This window comes from Conger conger, chromosome 15, assembly GCF_963514075.1.
Source record: "Conger conger chromosome 15, fConCon1.1, whole genome shotgun sequence".
NCBI classification, from domain to species: domain Eukaryota; kingdom Metazoa; phylum Chordata; class Actinopteri; order Anguilliformes; family Congridae; genus Conger; species Conger conger.
The window spans coordinates 15,900,381-15,922,853 of NC_083774.1; the positions used below are offsets into that span (position 1 = coordinate 15,900,381).

Sequence of the window (22,473 nt, forward strand, 5' to 3'; positions counted from 1 at the left end):
GCTGTGTTAATCGAAAGATTTTTGGGGGAGAGTTTCCTTTGTTCCTGCTCTGATCCCCGAGCACTCTTATATTCCTGTGTTGCCTCATCCCTGCCTGCCTGCCTGTCCCCCCAGCTGAGTTTGTCGCCCTGTGTGGCTCTGAAAGAGTCGGATTTACTGAAAAGGACGGCAAGATTGTAGGTAAGCATTCGGGCGTAAATTTCACCTTGCTATTACATTTGCATTCGTTTATTTAACAGAAGATAATTGCTGCTTGGGGAGGTCACTGCTGTTCTGTCGTCCCCCCCAGACATCGACGAGTGCCGGGATACCCCCAGCGTTTGTCAGCATGGCGTGTGCATCAACATGATTGGCAGTTTCCGCTGCGAGTGTCCCATGGGCTTTGTCTATAACGACAGGCTGCTCGTCTGTGAAGGTAGGTACAGGTACAAGCTGTTCATCTGTGAAGGTGCGTACAGGTACAAACTGTTCACCTGTGAAGGTGGATACAGGTAAAAGCTGTTCATCTGTTCAGGTGGGTACAGGTACAAGCTGTTATAGGTACAAACTGTTCATCTGTGAAGGTGGCTACAGGTACAAGCTGCTCATTTGTGTAAGTGGGTACATGTGGCGTTGTGTCGACCACTGAAATGACTGTGTACTTTCCTTGTGGGTGGGGTGGAGGCCTTGCCTCTGTTGTGACCTGTGTGTTGTGTGTGTTTTTACAATGCCGTGGCACTTCACTGAAGACATTGACGAGTGCCAGAACGGCCCGGTGTGCCAGCAGAACGCCGTGTGTGTCAATCTGCCCGGGAGCCACCGCTGTGAATGCAAGCCAGGCTACCGCTTCACCCCCAGTGGCCAGTGTCTTGGTACGTTCCAGCTGTGAAGTTCAACCACATCAAGTGTTGGGCCTAAGACTGTACCAAATGTAGGAGGTGATGGGGGGGGGGGGGGGGGGGGGGGGGGACTGAGAGTGACATGTCGGGGATTGAGAGTGACATGGACTCGGTCTGTTGCCGGTTCTGTGTGAAATAACGGGGGAACACACTCAAATGTTCCTGGAGGAACGTTCTGTTGTTGTTGCGGTATTTTTGTTGATAATGAGACCATTGTGTGTGTTTTTATGCTCACTCTGGGATGGTCCTCGTCTCTAAATGATATCATGTCATCTCAGGGGGGATGCTTGACAGCACACTCGACAGGGACTGTGTGATCACAGCTTTTCTCAGGGCGTGTCATGGCCCCGTTCTTTCTGCTTTTAAATGTCCAGAAGAACACAACCCGCAGTGGGACCTGTACTAAAACAGCATCTCATAATGCCTTGAAGCCAAGGCGTGTGGAAAACATGTTCTGTTCATATTCCAGCTTTTCTGTGGTTATCAGTATTGTGTAAATAATGTGGAGATTTAGGGGAGAGCTGACCTCAGGTTGGTATTCAAAGATTTTTAAAAATTAAGTTAAAAAAAAAAAAAAAAAAGTGGAAGAAAGTAACTCATTTAGAGTGAAGGCTCCAGTTTTGCACTGAAGGGAGAATCAATAAATACTGTATGAGTCAAGGCCTGGGAATTTGCAGCTGTTTAAAACATTTTCTGTTTAAAAAAAAATTAATTCATTAAAAAAGCAGGTGCACATGTGTATTTCTATTGGTCATGGCATGCCTACCCCCTGCAGATCGGAACGAATGTGTGGAGATCCCGAATGTCTGCAACCCAGGGCAGTGCGTCGATACCCTCGGGAGCTACCGCTGCGTCTGCCCCAACGGATACAAGGCAACAGCCGACTCCTCCATGTGCATCGGTGGGTCCCCTCAGTTCAGCAGCAGGTCTGATGAAACGCAACGCATTACCTTTAATTAACCAGCTGCTGCAGGTCAGTGGAGAACAAGGGGCCATTTGCACTGACACACAACAGGTACACAGCGCTCTTTATTTTGTGCTGGAGTACTTTTAACTCTAATAGAGCACATGTGGCCCCTCCTGGACTCTGTAAACTCTTGTTACAGTTGATTTAAAACTAAGAATGCAGCTTGAGACATTTAAGCCAAATGTAGACACAACAGCATTTAACATTCAACCCGAGTTGTTCATCCAATTTCCTATACATGGACTGTATATACTGGTATAGTTATACAGTCCATCTGGAATTTGGTTTCTTCAAATGTCACCTCCAACACACTAATCCCTAAGTCTATGCCTGCTTAAACCTAACTCTATAAAACCTATGTGAATCCACCATATGACAAAGAACTAAAGATGTTATACTGGTGATCATATAGATGCGAGTTCTTTGGGTGACTAGTCTTACTGGCGATTAGTGTTCGAGGTGTGTTTCTGTGGTTACAGATGCGGATGAGTGTGACAGACAGCCATGTGGGAACGGGACCTGTAAGAACACCGTGGGCTCGTACAGGTGTCTCTGTTACCCCGGTTTCCAGCTCTCCCACAACAGCGACTGCGTCGGTGAGCTGCACAAACACAATGTTCTCCTAATGTTTCCTCTCTGGTTGGTTGCTCTGTGTGTAATTGTGTTGGTCTGTTTCAGACAGGTGAGGCAGGGATTCACACGTTGCTCTGTGTGTGATTGTGTTGGTCTGTTTTCTGACAGGTTAGGCAGGGATGCACACATTGCTCTGTGTGTGATTGTCTTGGTCTGTCTCAGAGAGGTGAGGCAGGGATGCACACGTTGCTCTGTGTGTGATTGTGCTGGTCTGTTTCAGACAGGTGAGGCAGGGATGCACACGTTGCTCTGTGTGTGATTGTGTTGGTCTCTTTCAGACCGGTGAGGCAGGGATGCACACGTTGCTCTGTGTGTGATTGTGCTGGTCTGTCTCAGACAGGTGAGGCAGGGATGCACACGTTGCTCTGTGTGTGATTGTGTTGGTTTCTTTCAGACCGGTGAGGCAGGGATGCACACGTTGCTCTGTGTGTGATTGTGTTGGTCTCTTTCAGACCGGTGAGGCAGGAATGCACACGTTGCTGTGTGTGATTGTGCTGGTCTGTTTCTCTGTGTGTGATTGTCCTGGTCTGTTTCAGACCATGATGAATGCGCCTCACTGAGGGGCCTGTGCAGGAATGGCGACTGCATCAACACAGTGGGGTCCTTCTTCTGCTTCTGCCGAGACGGGTTCGAGCTCACGCCGGATGGCCGCACCTGCGTGGGTGAGGGGCCGCCATTGCATCATCCTGCTCTTTCACCCGCCCTCACTCCCTCTTCTCCTCTCTCACTCTTTCACAGCACTTATCTTAGTTGGACATGACTTCATCATTTTTTTCCCCATAACATTTTATTACTGGTTTGGGGTGGGGTGTGTAAATAGCAAATGCATCAGGGAATTTATATACATGATTTTAAAACTATTTCACTGTTGAAGAAGGACTTATTTTCTAGATGTCTTGTGGTGTTATGAGTGCAGGCTTTCCCTGTTTATGCCAGTTGTTGAAAGGTTTATTATACTGCATGGGTATGACGGGTGTGACTCATTTCTACATAATGTTTCATGTTCGATAACATAAACTACGTTAATGCACTGCATCAAAATGCCTTTGCTGGGCCCATCTTGTTTTGCTTACAAAACGTTGTTTCAATGTTTCCATGGAAAGCCAACTGCAAAACCTCTTTGGGCTGGATCATTGGGAAATCGTTTGCAACAATGATCATTTACAGCACACACACACCCCTGCACACATACAGTACATGCACACGTACACACATGAATGCATGCACACACATGCACACACACACACACATAAAGTTCCTCCATCCCTTACAAACATATGGCTGAGGCTTCTCTCAGAATGAGCAGGTGAAATATTTTGCTCTCACGTTTCCTGCGCAGATATTAACGAGTGTCTGGTGAATCCTGGAACCTGTGGCCCGGGAACGTGTCAGAACCTGGACGGCTCCTACAGGTGCATCTGCCCAGCCGGGTACTACCTGGTGGACGAGACTTGCGAAGGTAACGACACCTGCAGCGCTCTCGACCCTCCCGACTGCTCCGAATACTGATTCCAGATCAGCCGATTGTTTGATGGTTTTGTACACCTACAGCCCTCTCGACCATCGTGACTGCTCTGAACGCTGATTCCAGACCAGCCGATTGTTTGATAGTTTTGTATTGTTTCATCTGCAGATGTGGACGAGTGCTCACAGACCCCGGATCTGTGCACGTTCGGCACCTGCACCAACACGGAAGGCAGCTTCAAGTGCGTCTGCCCCCCAGGCTTCAAGCTGTCCTCCTCAGGGAGGAGGTGCAATGGTAAATCTCCCCCGTCTCTGCGCCTCCACCGGTGGACTTCACCCCTCAGCGGGGGACGAAGTGGGGTCTGGCAGCACACCCTGTCCTCCATTACACCAGAGGTTTCACTGAGACTGGCCTTCAACTACAATGGGACATTGTAATTGTGGAGGGAAATAACAATAATAAAGGTTCAAAAATAATTACAAACGACAAAACCGCAAGAAATGTCCTCTGAGCATCTATCTTTGCTTTGTCCTTTTGTTCTTTTTTTCTGTCCAGATGTCCGGGTGAACTACTGCTTCTCCAAGTTTGAGAATGGAGTCTGCCAGTCTGCCCAGCCCAGCAACACCACCAAGGCCCGGTGCTGCTGCAGCATGCTGCCCGGACAGGGATGGGGCAACCCCTGCGAAATCTGCCCCACCATGGAGGAGGGTGAGGACAGGGGGGGGGGGAGGGGGGACTGTTTTCTCACAACATGGATATTTTCCTAAAGAAGGGATTGTTATGATTATTACATTACATTACATTACATTAATGGCATTTGGCAGATGCTCTTATCCAGAGCGACGTACAACAAAGTGCAAAGTGCATACCCATAACCAAGACCCTCGAGGGAAGTACAATTTCAACTGATTTATTATTGTTTTCATTGCTTATCATAATAATGCTTATTATTATTTGTATTTGATTTTACGTGAAAAGAGCAAACTTAAACCTGACATATTTCAGAAAAGGTCATGCACAAATACTTTTTATTTGCGGAGTTTCAAAGATTGAAAAAAATAGAACTGTAATTCTGGCCCTGTCAGTCTGTACTTAATTACACCTCCCTTAGCAGAAATCGGAGCTTACAAATACTTCTTGTTGCCAGCATACAGACATTCTATTCTTGCTTTAAGAATATTTTCCCCACTCTTCCTTGCAGAACTTTTAGTTCAGTAATATTCTCAGGCCCTCTTGGATGCACTAGGTGTTTTAGATCTCCCCACAGATATTCAGTAATATTCCGGGGGCTGTGAAGGCCGTCCCAAAACCTTAATCCTTTGTTCCTTTAAGTAGTTCAAGGTTGATTTTAAGTTTTGGATCATTGTCTTGCTGAAATAGCCAAACTCCTTTCAGCCGCAATTTTTTCATTGGCCCTGGGACATTAGCTTCTAGGATTTCTTGATATTTAGTTGAATTCACTTTTGATGACTTTTCCATGCAGATTATGTTTGTGTAAGTAACGCTGCCCAGTGGAATAATACACTACTACTCCAGTGTCACTAAACTGCAGGTCCTTTGCAGTGATATGTGGGTTTTGTGTTGCATGCTGTACCTGACCAGTCTGCATGCAGTTCTATAAGAGATTTTTCATTTCTTCATATTTCCGACAGTGGAAATTCCACGCTGCAGGCAGATACTGTAGATATCTTCTCATCTTCAAAACACAAGCTTAGAACAGAGGGGAGCGTTCATGAATAAATGGTTCTCATCTGGTTTAATTTAAGGCCAAATAAGTCCATCAAGTTGAGACCTTTTAAAAAAGTATTAATGGATTTACTGATCATTGTGTCTAATCATTTGTGCAAGCCACTTTCAGTAATTTTTTTTTTTTAACTGTTAAATTCTGCATTCAAATTGTCTGAATATTTGTCACGTTTAAGTTACCCTGTACACTGCAGAGGTTGTTCAGCAATGGCTCGTGTTTATAAATAAGGTTTGTTTTTGTGTTTTCTCTGCCAGAGGGCTACAATTTGCTCTGCTCTGGCACTGGCCATTTCACCAGGCCTGATGGTGAAACTATAGGTAAGATGGCGTTCCCACGTCGACATGTTTATCGTTACACTGCCGTCTGAACAGGCCCACTGTGATCTGTGTGACAGATGCAGAGCACTACATCAAATAAAGATTACATTGAGTGATTGACTGATTGAGTCCAGGGCAGCTAGTCTCTCACACTTTCTCACGAATGCTGATGAACGTTCCCTGTGAGGCAGACATAGACGAGTGTGCGGACCACCCCGGCGTCTGCAAGAACGGCCAGTGCATCAACACGGACGGCTCCTTCCGCTGCGAGTGCTCCTTCGGATTCCGGCTGGACTTCACCGGGATCAACTGTGAAGGTGAGCCGTGCTGGCCTAATGGCAACCGCGTCCGCCATTTTGAGAGGGGTGGTGATAGAGAGAGAGAAGGGGGAAGGGAGAGAGGCAGAGGGAGAGAGTGGGGAGAAAGTTTGATAGAGGGGGAGAGAAGCAGGGGGAAGGGAGAGGGAGAGAGGCAGGGGGGGAAGGGAGAGGGAGAGAGAGAGGGAGGGAGAGAGAGTGGGGAGAAAGAGTTTGATAGAGGGGGAGAGAAGGAGGGGGAAGGGAGAGAGGGAGAGAAGGGGGAGAGGCAAAGGAAGAGAGAGAAGGAGGAAGAGAGATCAAGAGGGAAGATAGATGGAGAGGGAGAGGGAGTTATACTTTATACTTTACTGTTTACATAGATATCAACGAGTGTGGGCTGGGCAACCCGTGTGGCAACGGGACGTGCACCAATGTGGTGGGGGCGTTCGAGTGCACCTGCGATGAGGGCTACGAGCCCGGGCCCATGATGACCTGCGAAGGTACCGCCCACATTTTTATTTCTTTCTGAAATTAAAACTGCGTGCCTTTACTGCACTGTCATGTGAACTGATCTATTGCTGATTTACTTATTGATGCTGAATGAAGGTCAAAGCAAATATTTCTGAATAGATTCGCTCAAAGATCTGGAGGCTGTTAATTTATCTGTTGTCTGTCTATGCAGATGTGAATGAGTGTTCCCAGAATCCTTTGCTCTGTGCCTTCCGCTGTGTCAACACGGAGGGCTCCTATGAGTGTAAATGTCCCACTGGCTATGTCCTGCGTGATGATGGCAGGATGTGCAAAGGTGAGTCACTCCCCTAGTCAGCCAATCAGAGAACCGCTCCTTTCTGTCACAATTTTAGTCAGACGCTCACAGACCAGACCTGAGTCAAATACGTAATAGTTTTCGGTTCAAATACTTTTCTACGCTTGTCTTGTGCATTGCAACCTATGAAATGCTCTCAAAAAGTGCACACCCGACCTTCTGGTCCTCTTGGTTGGCTCAGTTGTGCTAGGCAAGATCAATATAGCACAGAAAAGTATTTGCATGCATGCCTGATGTCATGTAGATTTACAGTGGGTGGACTGTTGGATGACATACAGACAGTAAGTGTTGGCAGGTGTGGTCACTCGCTCTCATAGTGTTTACATTACTTTACATCAGTAAAGTGGGTATTATCCCACTGTTTAAACAGTCATAAAGAACAGGATTACATTTCCCTCAGGGTGGCCCAAAGCTGTGATTTTTATTGACATGGTTGTTTACAGACTCTTACATGTTATACACATATACACATACACACATAAGCACACACGCATCTTCACACACACATACACATACTGTCTCACACACACACACACACGCATATACAAGCCCTCACACGTATGCACACGCATGCACCATACATACTGCATGTGTGTCCGTGTAAATGCGTCGCCGCCCTACACACACATTCGCACCACTCTAAGCACACATGTTTAATACCTGTTGATATTATTATGCAGACGCCCACCCACACACACTCATACACAAATGTGTATCTTGTAGACCAGGATGAGTGTGAGGAAGGCATCCATGACTGTGATTCCAAGGGGATGACCTGTAAGAATCTGATCGGCACGTTCATGTGCATCTGCTCCCCGGGGTATATCCCGCAGCCCAGCAGAGACAGGTGTATGGGTAAGCCTGCTTTACCTCACATTGAACTGCAGTCATGTTTATGTAAACTGTTGCAGGCCTGCCGTTGCTATGTTGGCTGCTGAAAAACGGTAATTGTTAGACACTGCTTTTATAGTGTATTTTATGGTTTTCCTTCTTTACCGTTGTGGGTTCCAGCATTATAAAATGGCCACCAGGGCATTCGCTCACAATTAACTTTCTATTTTCTTCACAAATACACTTTGGTGAGTTCAACAATCTCTAAAACTAACTCGCCAAAGTGAGTTTGCAAAGAAAAGGTCTAACACCCACATTTGCAGTTGAGAAGAAAAGGCCTAGTGCCTGCATTTGCAGTTGAGGACAAATGTTGATAGAATGCAAGCCAAAGCCCTTTAGTTTGCTTGTCATGTGTGTGGACATTGTTTGTGTGTCGCATTCCTGTTGTGTTTTGGGCCAGATCTGAATGAATGCTCTGCCAAGCCGGGTATCTGTGTGAACGGTCGCTGTCAGAACATTATCGGCAGCTATCGATGCAGCTGTAACGACGGCTTCATCGCCAACCCCACGCAGACGGAGTGTATCGGTAAATATCACCCCTCACTCGTGTGTGTGTGTGTGTATGTGTGTGTGTGTGTGTGTGTGTGTGAGAGACAGAGAGACACTGTGTACACGGGTACACACTGACATTCCAACAGACCCACAGAGAGAGAGGGCTGCTTTTATCAGGTGCAGTTTCCTTCCTGGTGCGAGGATGCCATGGAAACGGCACAAACTCCTCGTCTGTGGTGTCCTGAGGGGCACAGGCCCCTTTAAAGGTGAAAATCACTCGGCTGCTGCTATCAAAACTAAAGCGATCACTCTACCTCCTTCCTGACTGCAAATCTACCAGGTATTAACATGACTCCTGTGAGAGTAACTCAGTAAATGAAGAGCACCCCCACCCCCTTGTGATCCAGACACTTATGTTTTGGTCATAGCAGCCATTGTGGCATAATGGGCCATTGGACAACCGCTGTCACTGCAGTAACAGGAGCAGCATTTACTGCAGATTTTCATCTCCTGTCTTCTTTCCTTGAGTAGCATTTACACAGACTTAATTAGATGGAGTCTGACTAGGGATCATTTTGGACTGCCAACATCCCGTTCAGTATTGCTTCCCTGAGGAGAGCAGGCTTGTAGAAGGCGTGTTATGGGTAGGCTGTAACCTTGGAGATCTGTCCCCTAATAGGCAGGGGGGGTTCTCTTTCACAGAGGTGCATTATAGGCAGGTTGTGACCTCCTCCCTACCTCTACAGATAAGAGAGGGGTTCTGCTTCATGGAGGTGCATTATGGGTAGAGGGTGGCGCCTCTCCTTCCCCCCTGCAGACAACAGAGAAGGGTTGTGCTTCGTGGAGGTGCATTATGGGTAGTATGTGACCTCAGTGACACCTCTCCCTCCCCCCTGCAGATAACAGACAGGGCTTCTGCTTCACCGAAGTGCTCCAAACCCTGTGCCAGAAGTCCTCCAGCAGCAGGGTCAGCGTCTCCAAGTCAGAGTGCTGCTGCAACAGTGGGCGGGGCTGGGGGCCCACCTGTGAGCTCTGCCCCCTGAGCGGGACCAAGACCTTCAAGAAGCTGTGCCCCCTGGGGCCCGGCTACGGCATCGATGGGAAAGGTAGCCCACCCACACAGAGGCCCCGCTGCACACAGAGGCCCCGCTGCACACAGAGGCCCCGCTGCACACAGAGGCCCCGCTGCACACAGAGGCCCCGCTCCACACAGAGGCCCCGCTCCACACAGAGGCCCCGCTCCACACAGAGGCCCCGCTCCACACAGGTTTCCATGTTTTAGGGGGATGCTTTCAGGCTGAGTTCTGGGGGTACACATTGGTGGAAATTAGTTGTAAGGTAAATTCTGTACTGATATCCCCTCAGACAGAGACCTGCCAATGTTAGGTGCGCCCAGCAGACCTGGGTAAAATATGTAATTGTTTTGGGTTCAAATACGTTTCTATGCTTTACTGAGCTTGTGTGTATTGCTTCACTGAGCTTGTCCGGTGTATTGGAACAGATGAAACGCTCACAATCGAGCACAGAAAAGTATTTGAATCCAAAATGATGACATATTTGACCCAGGTCTGGCACCCAGGTGACCGTAAGGGAAACAGTGGCTCTTGGAGAATATGAGACTGCAGTGGCAGATTCCCTGGACAGCTGGTGGAATTAGGGACTTTCCTGTTGTTGCAGCTGCTGTGCCAGGCCGCTGCTCTCTCTGTGCTGTAGCAGCGTGCTGAAGGCAGATTGATGAAGGTTGTTTTTTGTCTTCTTTTCATTCTGCCCTACAGACATCGATGAGTGCCGTATCATGGACAACCTCTGTCGCAACGGCCAGTGTGTGAACACTCTCGGCTCCTACAACTGCATCTGCAAGCCGGGGTACACCACACACATCACCAGGACCACCTGCGTGGGTGAGGGATTCACCAAAATATAAGAACCAATACCTGCTAACATTCTTCCTTTGTATATATTTTCTGAACCTATATTTTGGCATTGCTGAGGTTCAGGCCGGCAAATAAACTCATAACGACAATGGCTCAGGCAGTAAGAGCAGTAAGAGCGGTCGTCTGGCAGTCGGAGGGTTGCCGGTTCGATCCCCCGCCCTGAGCGTGTCGAAGTGTCCCTGAGCAAGACACCTAACCCCCACATGCTCCTGACGAGCTGGTTGGCGCCTTGCATGGCACCAATCGCCGTTGGTGTGTGAGTGTGTGTATAAATGGGTGAATGAGAAGCATCAATTGTACAGTGCTTTGTACAGCACTTTGGGGCAGCCTGTCGCGTAGTGGTTAAGGTAAATGACTGGGACACGTAAGGTCGGTGGTTCTAATCCCGGTGTAGCCACAATAAGATCCGCACAGCCGTTGGGCCCTTGAGCAAGGCCCTTAACCCTGCATTGCTCCAGGGGAGGATTGTCTCCTGCTTAATCGAATCAACTGTATGTCGCTCTGGATAAGAGCGTCTGCCAAATGCCAATAATGTAATGTAATGGATAAAGGCGCTATATAAATTCCAACCATTTACCATTTACCATAACTTTGGGCATACCTTCCCTACCAGCTTCACATTGTGCTTTGAGGTGTGATTTTATAGATCTGCTTTGACTCTTGGTGTCCTAGATGTGGATGAATGTACCCAGGCTCCAAAGCCCTGCAACTTCATCTGTAAAAACACGGATGGGGGGTACCAGTGCTCCTGCCCTCGGGGTTACCTGCTGCAGGAAGACGGCAAGAGCTGCAAAGGTCTGGAGCTTCCGTTAGCCACAGCATACTCATTACATGCAATCGCATCTCAAACAAGGGCCTCCATTTTACTTAAAACTGTCCATTCATAGAGCTGAATGATCAGGTTGAGAATGAGCAGTGCTGTATCGCTCTCCTCTCTGTGACTCTTCCTTCCTGCAGACCTGGACGAGTGTGCAACAAAAAAGCACAACTGCCAGTTCCTGTGTGTGAATACCATCGGCAGCTTCACCTGTAAATGCCCACCTGGCTTCTCACAGCATCACACCACCTGCATAGGTAAGACTCACACACTTGTGCAGACACACTCGAACCCACACACATCCTGTCCGACAAACACACACACGCACATAAACATGCACGTACACACAGACACACACACTCACACACACAATGTACTACAGCATACTTGAGAGAGGGTAAGCCATGCTATGCTGTAGGGAGTGCTTAGCTTTGTTCTCCATTTAAACTCAAGCTGACTTAAAAACTCCTTTGAAGTCCATTATTTATGGTCCACAGAGTTGCCAGTTAAAATTTGATATGTAGAATGCTGAATTAAGCTTGGCATATTTATAATTACAATGACTTAACAGTTACCTGTTGTGTAGCTTTGAGCTGCCTGTTCCCATGGATACGGTGAGTGTTGCCAATCGCTGCTGCTGCTCCCATGAGCTCAGTGTTTAGCCTGTGAAATGAGGTAACCGTTACGCAGAGGAAAGCCACTAATCGGCAAGAAATGACAAGCCGGGTGTGGTCACCTCGCAGGGAAGGTTTCAATGAGCTAAACCACGCTTGTGCCTGAACCTTGCCACTCTACTTAAGGTTTCAGCCACTGTAGGGTTTCAGGGCTAACTGTAATTGGTAGCGGCCTTCTGGTCAGGTGAATTGCGGATGTCTGTCGTGCAGAGCTCACACACTTGTGGCACGAGGTTTGGCAGCCCTGCTGGGTTTGCCTGGCTGTTGGCTCGCATTTCCTCCCTAGCATAATGATATAAACACAGAGCATACAGGCGCCACAGACCCTGGGTTATAGCCTACACCGGCTCTCCATAACCCTGGTCCTGGAGGGCCCCGGGGTCTGCTGGTTTTTATTTTCACCCTGTAATCAGCAAACCGTTCATACCCAATAAACTAGGTGGGGTGTGAGAACTGCATAATGGACTGCTTTAATTGACCAATTAAGTGCTGAGTAACTGTAGAAACCAACACACCCCGTGGTTAATAAGGACCAGGGTTTGGGAGCCATGATGTATGCAGGCTTAGCTCATTATTAATCGTGAACAAAAGTTCACTCCTAATGGCTATTTGGCTATTTTTTCTGCCACCCATTTTGTAGCTCAGTACAGATATAATTATGTGTACACATGCTCACACACACGCACACACACACACACACACACACACATCATAAGTTCAAATGCGTTTATTATTTAGGTTTATATTTGTACATTATTGTAGTGTTCTGACTGTGTTCTCCCCTCTGTGTGCAGATAATAACGAGTGCACTGCAGATCCGGGTGTCTGCGGGTCGAACGGGGTCTGCCAGAACAGCCCGGGCACTTACAGATGCGAGTGCCAGCGTGGCTTCTCCATGGACCCCGGGGGACACAGCTGCGAAGGTCCGGCACCTGGGGTCTCAATGTTCGGGGATGTGGCACGCGGTGGGGGGGGTGGGTGGGGGGGGGGGGGGGCGTCTTTCTGGAAACACGGGTGGCAGACTCATGTGACCACTGAAGAAGCCAAAGCTGATGTTGTGGTCTGCGTGTTTCTAATGTTTAAAAAAGTGTTTAACAGAAACACTTCCCATTGTCAGTCATCTGTGTCAGTGCAATTGCCCATGTTTACCGTCCCATGGCATACTGTGGTTAAGAGTGTGTGTTTGTCTCTGTGTGTTTGTGTCGGCGTGTATGTGTGTGTGCGCGTGTGTGTATGTCTGTTCGGCCCATCAGACACAGACGAGTGTGACGGTACCCACCACTGCCAGCACGGCTGTCAGAACATGGTTGGCGGGTACCGGTGCAACTGCCCACAGGGCTACCTCCAGCACTACCAGTGGAACCAGTGCGTGGGTGAGCACCGCAGCAAATCCCATAATGCATTGCACAACCCACTGTACTGCCTGCCTGTGCACTAAGAAGTGAGCGGAGAATATCACAGATCTGTCTCTGAAGCCCAGTCCACACCAAGAACTGTAACTATTACCAGAAGGTTGTGAGCATCCACACTGATAACCGTCTGTAAATAGTCTCTCTGCTATGTTTACATTTATTTAAAATGAATTTTAGTATTATGTCATCTTCCATTTTTTAACGTGACGCTCTGTACATTTTTGATTGGCTGTCAATGTTTTATCGTTCATGCGGCTTGAAAAAATCACTCTGAACGTCATTCCAATGATATCGTTTGTCACTATATCTACATATTTATAGTTATGGTTATAGTTATCGTTTGTCACGATATGTACATATTCAGAGTTATAGCTACATATTTATAGTTATAGTTTGTCACTATCTACATATTTATAGTTATGGTTATAGTTATCATTTGTCACTGTATCTACATATTTATAGTTATGGTCATAGTTGTCATTTGTCACTGTTTCTACATATTTATAGTTATGGTTATAGTTATTGTTTGTCACTGTATCTACATATTTATAGTTATGGTTATAGTTATGGTTTGTTCGTGTGAACGGGCCTCTCACACGCGGTGGGGGCCACGCGGCCCTGTTTGCCGCGCAGATGAGAACGAGTGCCAGAGCAGCCAGGTGTGCGGCGAGGCCAACTGCCACAACACGCTGGGCAGCTTCCGCTGCGTGTGCCCCACCGGGTTCGACTTCCAGCAGCACGGATCGGGCTGCCAGGACGTCAACGAATGCTCCTCCCAAAACCCCTGCAGCCACGGCTGCTCCAACACCAACGGGGGCTACCTCTGCGCCTGCCCCCCCGGGTTCTACAGGGCCGGGCACGGGTGAGCCCCCCGCCCCGCGCCTCTCCAACGCCCAGTGTTACCGTCTGTGTTTGGATTCGGGGTGACGCCAAACAGAATGGGCTAACAACTGAATCTAGAGCTCTTTATATTAATTGAAAAGTACAGAATTATGCATTCTTTATCTGAAATACTGTATACATTAATGAGGTCCTGCATAAATAACAAGTCAATTCACTGATATTAATTTCCATGCCTCGAATTTGAGTGAAAGATGTCCTCTGATTGATTCTGTGTGATGTGTTATTGTTTTTTTAGAGTTAATTAAGGTATCAGTGCTAAAATGCATAAAAATTCTCAGAGCTCTTATGTTGACTCCTGTGACGTGTTTGTGTCCCAGGCACTGTGTCTCAGGGTTAGGTTTGGGGCCCCCAGAAGCTGAGCAGGGGGGCCCTGGGGACGATAACGCGCTCTCACCAGAGGCGTGCTATGAGTGCAAAATCAACGGCTATCCCAAGAAGGGCAGGACCCGCCGCAGCACGAACGGAACTGAGGAGCCACACACACACTCTCAGGTCAATGGGCTTCCAGCTCAGCTGCTGTTAAACACAGGGCTTAAATTGAAGTGTTTTCTGATTTTTGTTTTGTCTTGTTTTAGTAGTGGTTATTTTAATCCGCTCTGATCTGCTTTTGATTGGAAAATCATATTTGATTCAGTTTTTGCATTAATTGGGATGTCGTATTTGATTGGGACTTGCAGAATGAACAAGAGACCATCAGCTTGGCGAGTGTAGACATTGATGACACCCTGCTGTTGAGCTTCAACATCAGTGACCTGAACCACAAACAGCACCTGCTGGAGTTCATCCCCGCCCTCTCCACCCTGACCGACCACGTCCTGTACGCCATCGAATTCGGCAACGACGACGGCCTCTTCAAAATCAACCACAGGGACGGAGTCAGTTACCTCCACCTGACCAAGAAGAAAGTGCTTCCTGGAGCGTACTACCTCCAGATCGGCAGTGTGCCTTTGTACAGGAAGGAGGAGATCGCTCGACTGGAGGAGGAGAACACCAAAGACTACCTCACGGGACAGCTGGGAGACGCACTCAAAATGAAAGTGCAGATCGTCCTCCATTAACTCTTTGCGAGGGGATGAAATTAAAAGGCTTGTATCCAAAGAGATGTGGGTGGATCGGGGGAGGGGTAGTGTCTGGGGCGAGGGGAACTGGGGGTTTGGGGGTGGGGGGGGGTCTCTTATTCCTGACAGTTTCTGCTCGGAAACAAGGCTGGTGGCTCTCATTCAGAAGTGTGAAACTGGAGGGGGGTGGAGGGTGGAAGCCTGAGGTTGAAATCTTTCCCAAACCATCTACTCGCTCTCAGGTCTTGTGTGAAAGGCAGTGGCAGTGAGATATCTCCTGACGCTTTTGCCTGGATGACATGGTGGCATTGATGCTGAGTTTTCACCGCCTGACACAAGCTAAAGTCTGTTTGGACATTTTCCTGATCAATCTTTTTCCTCCATCTTCCAAACTGAAATATGTCTGCTTTTTTATCATACAGTATTAATTGGTGCTAGCAACAACTTCCTTTTTTTATCAATAGACTGATATATTTACAAAATGCGGTGGCCAAACGGCAACCTCTCTGAAGTGTCTCGTGAAAAATTCAAGTTATCATTGCAACCAAATTTATCTCCACGGTCTCTCCGTGGTCGGTTTTCTCTGTACTACGTGCGATTTTTGTGTGTTTATACTGTAATCATACCACTTTTTTAATCATGGAAGCATTTTTAAATAAGATAAAGACAAACCCGATATGGAAGGGTTTTTGTAATGGTGCTTATAATGATAAAATTCTTCTGTGTGTAGTTGTGTATGTTGTTCTGATGTCTGACATCGTAACAATGTCCTCACATTGTTGCTGTCCATGCCATCGTCCAGGATGAGAGGAATGAAACTATCACTCGTTTCCAGTGTCTCGTTGCATCAGTGAGGGGGTTTAAATCTCGGTAATTTCACAATAAAACATGTTTTCCGTGTAAAGGAGCTGTCATACTGATGTAGCTGAGTTTGCTCTCTCTGTCTACATGTCGATCCGAGATGCTCCCAACACCTTCTCCCCAAAGGATCTTGATTCCTGTACCCATGAACCTTTTATATGGTCTCTGAAAAGTGAGTGAAAGGGGCCCAGCTATGGTTGTTATTTTACCCTCAGTATGGAGCGAATTTGATGCACACAACTCCCCAGCTCATGTTGTAGAAGCTTACACACATCCCATACATCAACATTTCTGCTGGAAAAATACTTCTGCTATCAGTGTGACCTTCACCACTAAATAATTTTGACTGCTTGTTCCTTTGATTTAACTGGGGCTGAAATCAATTATCTAAAACTCCCCTACGACTTTTTATGTTGAGCCTGGAGAGATTAAGTGTCTGGAGGCTTTCTCTAACTTTAATGCATGGAACCAATTTAGTGTCTCTTTCTACTTATTCCAGAAGCTTCTACATCTGTCACCGTGTGGTGACCGGCACTGAACAGTGGTTTCTTGGTTTCTCACAAAGTGTATTTTCTGAGATTAATGAAAAACAAGGGCTAGATGGAATGCGTAAATCTGCCTATTTGATGGAAGAACAGAGGAAACAAGAACTGACAAAATATTGTACAATATTCCCGAAGGGGTGCTTATAGAGGATGGAGTTTAGTGCTAGGGGATATGGATGCTGTTCCAGTCCGCTCTAGACTTAAACTTTTCTTTTGCATATGGAATTTACCCCCAATTCTGCCATTGAATATCATTGGTCAAATGAAAGCTAATTTCATTATTAGTTAATAATGAATAATTATGCATACGATTCCAATTTGGAGGAAAAAACAAACAGGAGAGCAGTGGTAGACAGTGAGGGGAATTGCTTCTCAAAACGCCTGAATAGAGGCCACCACTCTTTTGCGATACAGGTTTTCCTTCATTGCGTGAAGTAAACTGTCATTACAGCAAGTAGTAGATGTGAACATGACGGAAGCCGCTCTTCAGCGATTACTATCCAAGGTTAAAAGATTTATCTGTTAGAGCAGTAGCCAGCAGCAGGAAGATTTAATCATACCCTCCTGCAGGTTTGTCTGTGACCTGGATTTTATTCCTTCCCAAGCCTACAGGAAACCACCTGGCAGCCCAGGAGACGTGCTCAGCTCTGCCCCCAAGCGGATGCTATAACGCAGAAGGTAGGAATGAGGCCCTGCTTTTTAACCCTTTAAGGTGCAAGATCACTCATACTGTATGTGATTCCAATGGGCTGAACTGAACAATATGCTGACGGAACAATCAATACTGATTAACGCCAAATTAACATGTGCCTTTAAGAATTCTAGAATGCGGACTTGAATTTTTTTTAAATCAGTGAATACACCAGCCCTCTAGAAAAGGGCGTTTGTGCATTCCTGGATTTTGTGAACTGCTTTTCTTGACATGGATTTTGATGTGCAAATTGGCATGTTTCATTTCTAGGCAATAACAAATGTCCCACTCTAAATCTCACTGGACACATTTGCCACAGCTTTCATCTAGATGCATGACAGGCGTCACTGGATCTTTTCAGTGTAAATCTATACAGTATATTTTACCAAGCCTGTTCAAGTCATATTTATGATGTCCGTTTTTATACACGACATGCAATGGTGCATTTTTTTTTGTATTCATTGCAGTTTGTATTCCCATTTAAAAATCATTTTGGGTCAGAGAATCAACAGATTTAGAGCATGCATTCCAGATGATCAATATTGAGGGTTATAAATTTGCATGATGAATGTGGAACACTCCCCAAAAATGTCACTCATTTGTATTCCTGCCCAGATGTTCACAACATACTCGCAGGGTAATCCCAGTGGATAAAATCGGACTCCTCCAAGCAGACCGTAGGGCATTTGAAAACCAAGCACATACCACATTTTTGTAAAATGAGAAAATGTGTCACTGGGAAGCAGGGAAAAAGGAAAAAAAACCCACTGTTCTAAATCACTGCTGGCTGTATTTCCTGAAGGTACTTTGAACAGGATATCTCCTGTAGCTGCCCATCTGTAACCATTACCTGGGGAAATGAGCCCTTACCTAAATGGCTAGGAGGATCTGGTGTCCTCCTCAGGGCTTTCCTTACCAGATACGGAGACTTAATTTCCTATTTCTACATTAAGGCAAGTCATTTGACACCTATGATCTGTACTGGATGCAACAGTCAAAGCACAAAAGCATAAAACTAGCATCTCAGGACTTGTCATTTAACTTGTATTAAGTTAAACATTTGAGTTGACATTTTTTTCAGGGGGTGGGGGGTGGTAGACAATGCAAAATGCCCATAACCTTAAAAACACAGCTAACAGGCATTTAACATCACAAAAATGGCATGGCAGTAACTGGTAATCACACTTAATTTGGCTCATTCAATTACGTGAACAAAATGGTTTTCTGTTCTACCATGAACCGGGCCACTATGAATTCCTGTACCTTTAGCACCACACTCTGGTGAGACAAAGAATGAACAAACCCCAAATCTGCCTGGACATGTTTTGTTTGCTGAATATTATTAAAGGGACCAGCAACACATTTGTTTCACAGCCTAACAATGCTTTAATGGCAACTTCAGACATCTTCAAAATTAAGACAAATGTACAATTTGATGATTACAGCAAATAATTCCCATGTTTATAACGCTTTTTAGGAGCATTTATTACATTAACTTACAAAACAAAGAAACTGCAACTCAGTTTGTGCCAGTTGACCCAAACCCGCCAGCTCCTCGCGCAGTTTCATCCAGTGTCTAAGAGAGGAGAGACAGGATTAATGGTGTTCTTTTCACTTGATCCTTTACCCTGGTCCTGGACTACTACAGGGTCTGCTGCAGTTGGTCATGACACAACACTTAACGATAAGCATCGTTTTGATTACATTAACTTAGTACTCCCATCACCCAGTTTCAGTCTTAATTGGTTACTAATTTAAATGGAAACATTGGCTCAGTCGGTAAGAGCAGTTGTCTGGCAGTTGGTTCGATACCGCCCTGGGTGTGTCGAAGTGTCCCTGAGCAAGACACCTGAGCCCCAAATGCTCCCGACGAGCTGGTTGCTGCCTTGCATGGCAGCCAATTGCAGTGAGTGTGCGTAAGAAGCATCAATTGTTCAGAGCTTTGGATAAAGGCGCTATATAAATGCCAGCCATTTAATGAGCAAATAAAAACCAAACTGTCACTCCAGAACCAGGTTGGAGACCCTTGCTTCACATGCAAGAAGCGGCATTTAGGTAGCAACTTACATCGTGCTGCTCCAGTTCAGGGTAGCAGATTCTCTCACAGATTAGCTGGGCCACACGGTCTCCTTTTTTTACTGCCATTTAGAATACAGAAATTCAGTTACATTTAATATCTATATATACTTTTTTTTAATCCAAACAATTCAATCTCAGTGAAATTCCATGATGCCACTTAATTTTCCACGGTAAAGTGTGAGAGCAACTAGGTAAAATGCACAATAGGTGTTTTTTTTTTTTTTTTTTAAATGGTCACCTTCAAACGTTTCTTTACTGAAGTTGAAGAGAACGACTCCGACGTTTCCTCTGTAGTCTTCATCAACAACCCCGGCTTCAGCAGTAACGGAAAGTAGGTAAATTAGTTGCATACAAGGGAATCCCTCATATACGGCTGCTGGCTAATAGCCGATTTCGTCAATTCAACGAACACCTTTGCCATTTACAGATTCGGCGACTTTTCCAGAAAAAACGTACAGATAATCGCAATAACTACGCTGAAAATACAACCTCATGTCATACATGTGCACAACAATGTATACATGTAAAACAAACGCTAAGTTACCTCCAACATCGATGAAGTGTTTTGCAGCTAACCCGGACCGTGGGGCTAAGGAAAAGATAGGAAATAATATTTGAACCATGAAACTGACATTTTGCCAATAAATTGCAATTTAACAGGTCAGCTCACCAACTCTGCCGTAATACCCAGATGGAACAGCGATCTGAATATCGGTCTTCACAATAGCTTTATCCAGCGGGGCTACAGAGTAGTCGTACGCACTGCAAAAATAAAGAAAATAGCTCCCCGTTAAATCCCGCCATTAAATTCTAGCTAGGTAATCAAGAACAACCTGGAAACCGCGACTGAATTCGTACAGTTGCATATTTGGTGGACGAGTGTTTTTTTAGCGGTAACAATATAGCTAGCTATACTTATTTTCTATTTATATTAAGCTATATTGTTACGAAGTCTGACCCAAATTACCTGTAAAGATCATAACCTGCGGCTCTGGAGGAGCCCCTCGTTGGAGCAGTTGCGTTTTCGGATAGTTTGGCGAATTTCAGGATGGCTTTGGCTGGTTCACGTTCGATTTCTGCCCTGAGACGCTTTGCGGGAGAGGTAGACAAGCCATTGGTCGTCTCTGAAACTTCTGAGCATGGCATGTTTGACTTTTGTCTGCAAAAGAATACAACTAAAATGTGAAGTGGCTGCAGTAATATAGCTAAGTAACCTAAATGATCATATTTGCCGCCTAGCTTTAAATACTCCGTGTCTCCCGCCAATTCAACTGTCTTCTAAAATTTACATAATTTATGATAACAGGCAGGAGCGTAGATTTAAGGGGGGACAGGGGAGACATGTCCCCCTCGATATTTAGAAGAGGTGAATTTGTTCCCCCCCCCCAAAAACATAATGAATGATAACCTCCTCCCTAATACAGGTAAAGATAACAGCACAAAGGGTCTAAACGCTTAGATATCCTTCTTACCTATTTTACAATTATTTCATACACCCCTACTGGACCATACCATCTTAACCTTGCTGGGTCTGCCGGCAACGCTGACTCGCAGTTGCTATATGTCTACCGTTGCGGAAGTATGATAGTGTAGTGAGTCTAGTTTAAGTAGCTATCACGCTTGTTTTACCTTCAGTGTTTCTGAATGAGAGTATCTGCGGATGAAACGCTAACGTTATCTAGTTTATAACTTGTGCCTGAAGTTATCTGAGGTGCGTTAAAGTTCAGCAAACAGGCGAACGTTTGCAAACAATTTAATTTTTTTCCGTCAGCATTCTGTTCGCTGTGTTTGCAAACGGTCTGAAAGATTTGCGGCAAACAATGAGGAAGCTGAACTGAGGGAAGTCACTATATGGTTAGCCTACGTGAATGATGTATTTTCCTTTACCTAAATAAAATAAATGTACACAATAATTTGATGCAGAAGAGGAGCAAATTGTTTCATAAAAATTCACCAGAATGCAGGAAATTAAGTGAGAGATGCTCAAAATTTCCAGGGGGAAATGTTGAAATGAAACCTACGCCCCTGCTAACAGGATATACGTGTAACTATGCAATAACCGGAACTATGCAATAACAAAGTAACAAAATACCAACCGGAACTCTATACCCGCTCGCAGAATCTGGCGTGTCTTGATCCTTCCCTGCGTCAAGCGTTTCCACAAAATCATCGCTAGAACGTTGATATTGATTCTTGCAAATATTCTGCTATTCGTGTATCACAGTTTTCCTGTAGGGAGAACCCGAACCCGCCACCACAATATAAACCAGCGTAAATTACATACGTACCCCTGGTCACGAGCTATAAAATACAGATACATAATGAATGCATCCCCTTACGGCAAGGGTTGCTCACTTTGGACTAAAACAGACAAGAATGCAGGAAAAAGACTCCAGAAGTAAAATTATTCGGTCTTCGTAACACGATGAGCAATTTTGTTCTTCTTGAAAGTTGTTCCGCCCGGTTGACTGGCAACTGAACTGCAAACTTGCTGACAGACCGAAGTTCCGTGTGCTATGGTGTTGTCTCGGTTGTCCTGCAGCTAGGTGCTTTAGCTGCGTTCGTCAATATGGTTTCTGGTAGCTTGTAGTTTCTGTACGTTGACTATACGGAGCTTATCTGTCGTTGCTCTTCGACAGCTCGCTAGCTACCCAATGCAACGTTGGTATTCTAACGTTATTTGCGTGACCAGGCCATTCCCGGTTAATTCCCGTAGATACCAATGCCGGAAACCTTAATGTCGTGGAAACCTTAATGTCGTAGACCCCGCTGTTTGTCCCATTGCTCTTTGGTCAATTTTACGACATCGTTATTATGAAGCAGTTTTATTCATAACTGCTAGAGTTTTAAATAATGATTTGTTAATCATCAGATGACAGTTTATATCTGAATGGCAGCAAACGGCATTTGAATTTCACTCGAGAGGAATAATTTATAAAATACAAGCATGGAAGAAAAGTGATAATTCTTTTATTAAAACTCTA

The 22,473-nt window shown here is 45.8% G+C and overlaps 2 protein-coding genes across 5 annotated transcripts in view; one reads left to right on the forward strand and one right to left on the reverse strand.

Moving 5' to 3' along the window:
- Positions 1 to 15,367, forward strand: part of LOC133110992 (fibrillin-1-like) — a 56,941-nt gene extending 41,574 nt beyond the window's left edge. The window contains exons 43-66 of the mRNA XM_061221119.1: positions 115 to 180; positions 290 to 415; positions 729 to 851; positions 1,654 to 1,779; positions 2,325 to 2,441; positions 3,015 to 3,140; positions 3,818 to 3,937; positions 4,112 to 4,237; positions 4,499 to 4,651; positions 5,945 to 6,007; positions 6,199 to 6,324; positions 6,687 to 6,806; positions 6,989 to 7,111; positions 7,856 to 7,987; positions 8,424 to 8,549; positions 9,415 to 9,621; positions 10,291 to 10,416; positions 11,122 to 11,244; positions 11,407 to 11,523; positions 12,735 to 12,863; positions 13,194 to 13,313; positions 13,986 to 14,214; positions 14,573 to 14,747; positions 14,933 to 15,367. Of these exons, the coding sequence (XP_061077103.1) occupies positions 115 to 180; positions 290 to 415; positions 729 to 851; positions 1,654 to 1,779; positions 2,325 to 2,441; positions 3,015 to 3,140; positions 3,818 to 3,937; positions 4,112 to 4,237; positions 4,499 to 4,651; positions 5,945 to 6,007; positions 6,199 to 6,324; positions 6,687 to 6,806; positions 6,989 to 7,111; positions 7,856 to 7,987; positions 8,424 to 8,549; positions 9,415 to 9,621; positions 10,291 to 10,416; positions 11,122 to 11,244; positions 11,407 to 11,523; positions 12,735 to 12,863; positions 13,194 to 13,313; positions 13,986 to 14,214; positions 14,573 to 14,747; positions 14,933 to 15,313 (3,380 nt within the window). The 3' untranslated portion in view covers positions 15,314 to 15,367. The remainder of the gene's footprint in view (positions 1 to 114; positions 181 to 289; positions 416 to 728; positions 852 to 1,653; positions 1,780 to 2,324; positions 2,442 to 3,014; positions 3,141 to 3,817; positions 3,938 to 4,111; positions 4,238 to 4,498; positions 4,652 to 5,944; positions 6,008 to 6,198; positions 6,325 to 6,686; positions 6,807 to 6,988; positions 7,112 to 7,855; positions 7,988 to 8,423; positions 8,550 to 9,414; positions 9,622 to 10,290; positions 10,417 to 11,121; positions 11,245 to 11,406; positions 11,524 to 12,734; positions 12,864 to 13,193; positions 13,314 to 13,985; positions 14,215 to 14,572; positions 14,748 to 14,932) is intronic.
- Positions 15,368 to 18,772: 3,405 nt separating this feature from the next.
- On the reverse strand, positions 18,773 to 22,212 carry dut (deoxyuridine triphosphatase). Of its 4 annotated transcripts, XM_061222067.1 has the most exons (8): positions 21,735 to 22,212; positions 21,586 to 21,687; positions 20,457 to 20,648; positions 20,160 to 20,251; positions 20,034 to 20,078; positions 19,728 to 19,802; positions 19,478 to 19,548; positions 18,773 to 18,986 (listed from the first exon to the last, which is right to left on the reverse strand). In XM_061222067.1, exons 2-8 carry the CDS (start codon positions 21,657 to 21,659, stop codon positions 18,930 to 18,932), a joined length of 606 nt encoding a protein of 201 aa, XP_061078051.1. In that variant the 5' UTR covers positions 21,660 to 21,687; positions 21,735 to 22,212; the 3' UTR covers positions 18,773 to 18,929. The 4 variants fall into 4 exon arrangements, with proteins under 4 accessions (XP_061078051.1, XP_061078053.1, XP_061078052.1 ...); XM_061222069.1 differs by lacking the exon at positions 21,586 to 21,687 and having other exon boundaries at positions 21,845 to 22,210; XM_061222068.1 differs by lacking the exon at positions 21,586 to 21,687 and having other exon boundaries at positions 21,778 to 22,210.
- Positions 22,213 to 22,473: the final 261 nt, after the last annotated feature.

Bases quoted from the DNA above. Each gene is read 5' to 3' on its own strand.
- dut (XM_061222067.1), bottom strand. From the start codon at position 21,659: ATGATTTTGTGGAAACGCTTGACGCAGGGAAGGATCAAGACACGCCAG. The intron at 20,649-21,585 runs GTTGGTATTTTG...ATTCTTTTGCAG, and splicing joins CGAGCGGGTATAGAGTTCCG to ACAAAAGTCAAACATGCCAT. The intron at 19,549-19,727 runs GTGACCATTTAA...TCTAAATGGCAG, and splicing joins CAGTAAAGAAACGTTTGAAG to TAAAAAAAGGAGACCGTGTG.